The sequence below is a fragment of the Zingiber officinale genome, chromosome 7B (assembly GCF_018446385.1).
Source record: "Zingiber officinale cultivar Zhangliang chromosome 7B, Zo_v1.1, whole genome shotgun sequence".
NCBI classification, from domain to species: Eukaryota; Viridiplantae; Streptophyta; class Magnoliopsida; order Zingiberales; family Zingiberaceae; genus Zingiber; species Zingiber officinale.
Window position 1 is genome coordinate 117,178,419 of NC_055999.1, and position 5,607 is coordinate 117,184,025.

At 37.5% G+C, this 5,607-nt stretch overlaps 1 protein-coding gene across 1 annotated transcript; it reads left to right on the forward strand.

Moving 5' to 3' along the window:
• The first annotated feature begins 371 nt into the window (after positions 1-371).
• LOC122007123 (receptor-like protein EIX1) lies at positions 372-3,573 on the forward strand. Its single transcript, XM_042562902.1, has one exon. It carries the CDS (start codon positions 461-463, stop codon positions 3,425-3,427), a length of 2,967 nt encoding a protein of 988 aa, XP_042418836.1. The 5' UTR covers positions 372-460; the 3' UTR covers positions 3,428-3,573.
• Positions 3,574-5,607: the final 2,034 nt, after the last annotated feature.

Below are 5,607 nucleotides of genomic sequence, written 5' to 3' on the forward strand. Positions count from 1 at the left end.
TAAATCTACATGCCTATATATACGTCATGGTAACAACAGTGCAGACTAAATGTTGTAGCATCTTATATATTCTTTTATAATTTTATTGTGAAGGATTTGACCGACTATGCAAGCAAACCATTTGTGATCTTATCTACATATCTATTAATATTATTAATACTATATCAAATTCAACTCTCACAAGTCATCTTCTTGAATTAGTCTCAATCTCATTTGTCCTCTTTCTGCAGTCGCCTACTCACCTCTACCACATTGTGTGTTCGTCCCTGACTTAGTCTGCTCGTCAATGTTGGCGTCTCACGAGCTGAAACTAATTTCCACAGAAGAAGTCGACCGGTAATTCATTCGCAGTTTGCTGATGGATTAATGCCAATTTCCAGAGAGCACAACATGCAATTGGATTCTTGCAATAAATACTTGGCCATTGCCGTTGCATTTCTGCAAACCAACACTGAAGATTATGGCAGAGGCCTGGAGAAGCACACTCCGGCGTTTCCCCGAGCCAAGGCCACTACACCACCCCCACCGCTGCTTCTATCTTCTTCTTGTCTGGCTCATCAGCCTCGCCTTCTTTCTTACGGAGGTCGCTGGAGTAGAAGGGAGATTCATGAGCAGCAAGGGATGCTTGCAGAGGGAGAGGGATGCTCTCTTGCTTTTCAAAGCCGCCATCAAAGATCCTTCCGGCCGCTTGTCTTCTTGGCGCGCCCAAGGAGACGACTGCTGTGCTTGGACTGGCGTCGTATGCCAGAACAGGACGGGCAGCGTGCTGGTGGCAGAACTCAACCTTCAAAATCCAAATACTAATTATGAAGAAAAGACTCTGAGGGGTGAGCTGCTGCATCCATCCTTGTTGTCTTTAACTCATTTGCAAAGCTTAAATCTAAGTTACAATGACTTTGAGGGCACCCAAATTCCACCTCTTATTGGTTCTCTTCACAAACTGAGGTATCTTGATCTTTCTAGCTCCAACTTTGATGGAACCATTCCTCCTCATCTTGGAAATTTAACTAACCTTCGTTATCTTGATCTCAGCTCAAATGATAATTCTTATTCTGCTACAACTGTCCACAGCCTAGATTGGCTCTCTGGCCTTTCTTCTTTGTTCTATCTGGACATGTCCATTTTGAATCTCAGCGATGTCTCCCATAATTGGGTATCGACAGTCAACATGTTACCTTCCCTCCGGCAATTAAATCTACAATATTGTAGTATGAATATTACCCCCCTTTCTCTCAATTTCCATCTCAACTTCACTTCTCTCACAACTCTTGATCTTAGTGGGAACATCTTCACCTCTTCTTTTCCTAATTGGTTGTGGAATCTCACAAGCCTCTCGTCTCTTCAACTTTCAGAGTGTGAAATTCGAGGAATGTTGCCTGTTGAAATTGGCAACTTAATTAGCCTCACACATCTTGATCTTCCTTGGAATTTGATCTCTGGTCCCCTACCTGATACGTTATGGAAATTGAAGCATCTAACGCACCTCGAGCTCAGCTTCAATTTACTTGGAAATTCTTTACCAATGGGGATTATGAATCTATCAAGCCTATCAACATTGTACCTTAGAAATTGTTCACTAATTGGTCCAATACCCAGTGAGTTAGGAAATTTAACTGCTTTAAATACATTAACTCTTGAATCTAATTTACTTTCTGGATTAATACCACATGCTATTGGGAAACTAGTCAACTTAGAGCTTCTTCAGCTGTCTGTTAATTCCTTTGAGGGTGATATTACTGAGTTTCACCTTTCCAACCTAACCAAACTAAAGGACTTGATCTTGTCTGATAACCCCTTCCTTACCATTGCAATAAACCACAATTGGAGCCCTCTTTTTCAATTAGAGTTAATTAGCCTTGGTTCCAGTAAGTTAGGTCCTAGATTTCCTACGTGGCTTCGTTCACAAAAATCCATCATGGTTATTGATTTGTACAATACAAGTATAGAGGACAACTTGCCTGAATGGTTTTGGAACTCTCTTTCCATCATTCAAATTTTAGATCTCTCCCATAATCAAATTAGTGGTATTTTGCCGGTATCCCTAGAGAGTTTGACCAAATTAAATTATTTAAATTTGGGTTCTAATTTACTACAAGGTCCAATTCCTCACTTGCCATCCAACCTAACTTTTCTAGATCTATCTGATAATGCATTTTTAGGCCCCCTACCACCAACATTATTCACACCACAATCAAATTATTTGATTCTCTCACATAATCATATTAATGGAAGCATTCCATCTAACATTTGTAATTCTCGTACACTTGGCCACATCGACTTTTCAAATAACCAAATATTTGGAGAAATTCCCCAGTGTTGGAAGGAGGGTTCAGGTCTTGGATATATTAATTTGGGAAATAATATGCTCTTTGGAGAAATTCCAAGCTCTGTTGGCAACCTGATGGAACTGGAGTTCTTGCACTTGAATAATAATACTCTAAAAGGGAATCTTCCATTATCACTGCAAAATTGCACTTGGCTATTGGTTGTTGATCTTGGCGACAACAAGTTTTCTGGAAATATTCCTTCGTGGATTGAGCAAAGTTGGAGGCAGCTACGCATTCTTCGATTATCCTCAAATATGTTCATTGGCAACATTGATCCACAACTTGGATATTTGAGGGATCTACAAATCGTTGACTTTGCAAATAATAAATTATCAGGGTCAATACCACATTCCTTTGGAAATTTCAGCACAATGATTTCAACATCAGATGAACAACTTCCTTCCTTTGAGGTAATAAAAATGGTAATACTAGAAGAAATCAAAAGTGACAGTAGAAGTGAAAGCATTACTTTAGTCACAAAAGGATACCAACTTACTTTTTCATCTATTCTTTATCTTGTAAAGAGTATAGACCTTTCAAACAATGAATTGATAGATGAGATTCCTGAAGAATTAGGATATCTTACTGGACTCTACACTTTGAATTTATCAAGAAACAACTTCAAAGGCAAGATCCCAGATAGCATCGGCAGAATGAGTTCATTGGAAACTCTGGATTTATCCTTTAATAATTTATCAAATATTATTCCTCAAAGTTTGTCACAACTAAATGCTCTGAGTCATTTGAACTTGTCTCACAACAATCTATCTGGAAACATTCCCTCTGGGAATCAGCTTCAAACATTAGATGATGCAACCATTTATATCGGCAATCCTTATCTTTGTGGAGACATAATAAACAAGAGTTGCTTTCATAGGAACAACACCAATGCGACAAGAAAACAACATACAATGTCGTCGCCAATGTTATCAATTTACATGAGCAGCGCACTTGGATATTTTGTTGGATTGTGGAGTGTGTTTGTTCTTCTGCTATTTAAGAAAAAATGGAGGTACTCTTACTTTAAGAAGGTCGATGAATTTTATGATAAAGTTTATGTGACAGTCAAGATAAGATTGAATAGAATAATGAATGATTAGTTTTTTTAGAAAAAAATAAAGTTTATGATGAATGTAACAATAAGAGGTTTTCATATTAGAATTGTGAGCTTTCATTGTAAGCATGGTGCTTTTAGTAACCATATTCTTGTGATATTTTGCAAATGAAACAATGTTATGATTGTGCTTTTAGTGTAATCACACAAATAATGCACTTATTTTGTTTTCATTATATGAAAATTATTATAATCCTCGACGCAATGCAATAATGTTGAATACCTAATCGTTGATGAAAATGAGATTGAAAATTACTCATGCAAGTGTTGAATCATTTGCAGTAAGTGTGATTAAGATTATGATGGTTTACTTGCACATTGTTTCAATCTTTCACAGTAGTTAGATAGATTTATTGATTATTATTTCAACTTAACAAACTTTAAATTGATAAATTTTTAAATTAAAATAAAATTTCGATTCAATAGTTACAACTAAAAGAAATTTTATGGATATTTTAAAAATTTTAAAAACTCATGAGAATCTTAAAAGGAAAGTGATTAAATAATAAATTTTTGCTCAAAAAAAGTTTATTTTTTAAAAAGTTTGTGAGAATGTAAAATATGATTTATCAAATTTAAGGAACTAAAATGATAAATTTAGAAAATTAAAAATGAAAATGTCTAGAAGCAAAATAGGTAGAAAATTATGAAAATATAGAGAAATTATTATCACAAAATTTATAAATGAAAATTTTAGGAAAATAAAATTTTAAAAAACTTAAATTTTTATGATAAATAAAAATTAGTCAGGAGTGAGAGATTATAGAAATATGACTAAGGAATATTTTAGCCAATGATCCCGTCTGAAAATTATAGAGATCACGCATTGGGCACGGTGGATCGATGGTTGACTGGTAGAAGACCTTTTACTTTACGGAAAAGTTTCCTTTTGCTCTTGCGCATACGGAGACAAGCCAACAAAACATCAACGCTCAGAAATCAGGGAACCCTCATGGCGAAGGCTTTCCGATGATCAAGTCAGTACAATTCCAGACGGGTGAATGAAGAACAGTAAGGAGCGTGTGCCTGAGAGTAGAGTTGCAGTGTTAGAGAGCGTACCTTCACCATGGAGAGAACTCCCCCTTTATATACCACCTCTTAGAGTTTCCGCAATCATGAGGTGGCAAAGTGTGTCAGAATTGGTTAGGTAAGACGTAATAATTATCCGAGGAATCTTTCTTTTACCCACATGTATACCCCTTTTGTCATTTATAGCTTATATTATTGCTGAGGTTGATGAAAGAATATGCTGCCATAAATGATTTGCAGATGGGAGACACGATGATCCCCAGAGAAGTTTCCAGAATAATATTTTCTGACATATAGGTGTTATCTTGACAGGTTGATAGGATATTGTCTGCTAAGTATATCCAGGCCAGTCCTTAAGGTCGACCGTCTCTATTAAGCTTCTCGGTTACATTCCGTATAGTCTTCTCTGTTATGTATTATACTGCTTGTATCTTGGTCGGCCAATAAGGCCGGCCATCTTTATACATGTCTCAGCGTTAAGCCGCTCAGTTATGTTTTGTACAGCATTGAGACATTTGTTTGGAGAATATTATAATGCCCTGATTATGTTAGGAATTCGCTCGAGAAATAATATGATGCTCCATGCTTCCTGGAAGTCCATCTGACAACCTATGCTTTACTAGAAATCCTTCGGAGTAGTGATATGAGGATAAATACTTCAAAGCTGGTTGGCTCAAAGTTGGCCGGCCTTTTATCTAGCCGGGTGAACATAGAGAAATCCATGATACTCTAGGAGGCCAACCCATACTCTAACCATTCCTATGGCTGGTTAGTTATGAGATGGCTCGGACATCCCAGCGGCCGCCTCAAAACCCGATAGGCTATTAAATGACCGGACGTGTTATCTCTTAAGTAAAGTACTAGGCTCTATATGTTTGACCGGCTGAAGGGTCGGTTGGCCTTTATTCGCTCGGCTGGTAATCTCACCGGGCTAAACCTGAGAGCCCTAATGCTGGGTAACTGATGAAGATAGATGAGGGATGTTTTTCTTCCGTTGACTTTGACCGCCACATCACCTTGACCTTAACCTGCCATGTCATCCCTTGGGCCTGATCATCATAACCCGTATCACTAGTCTCCCCTTCAAATCTAGTCGAAAGAGGTGTAGCCGACTGACTCAACCCAAGTCTTACTTTC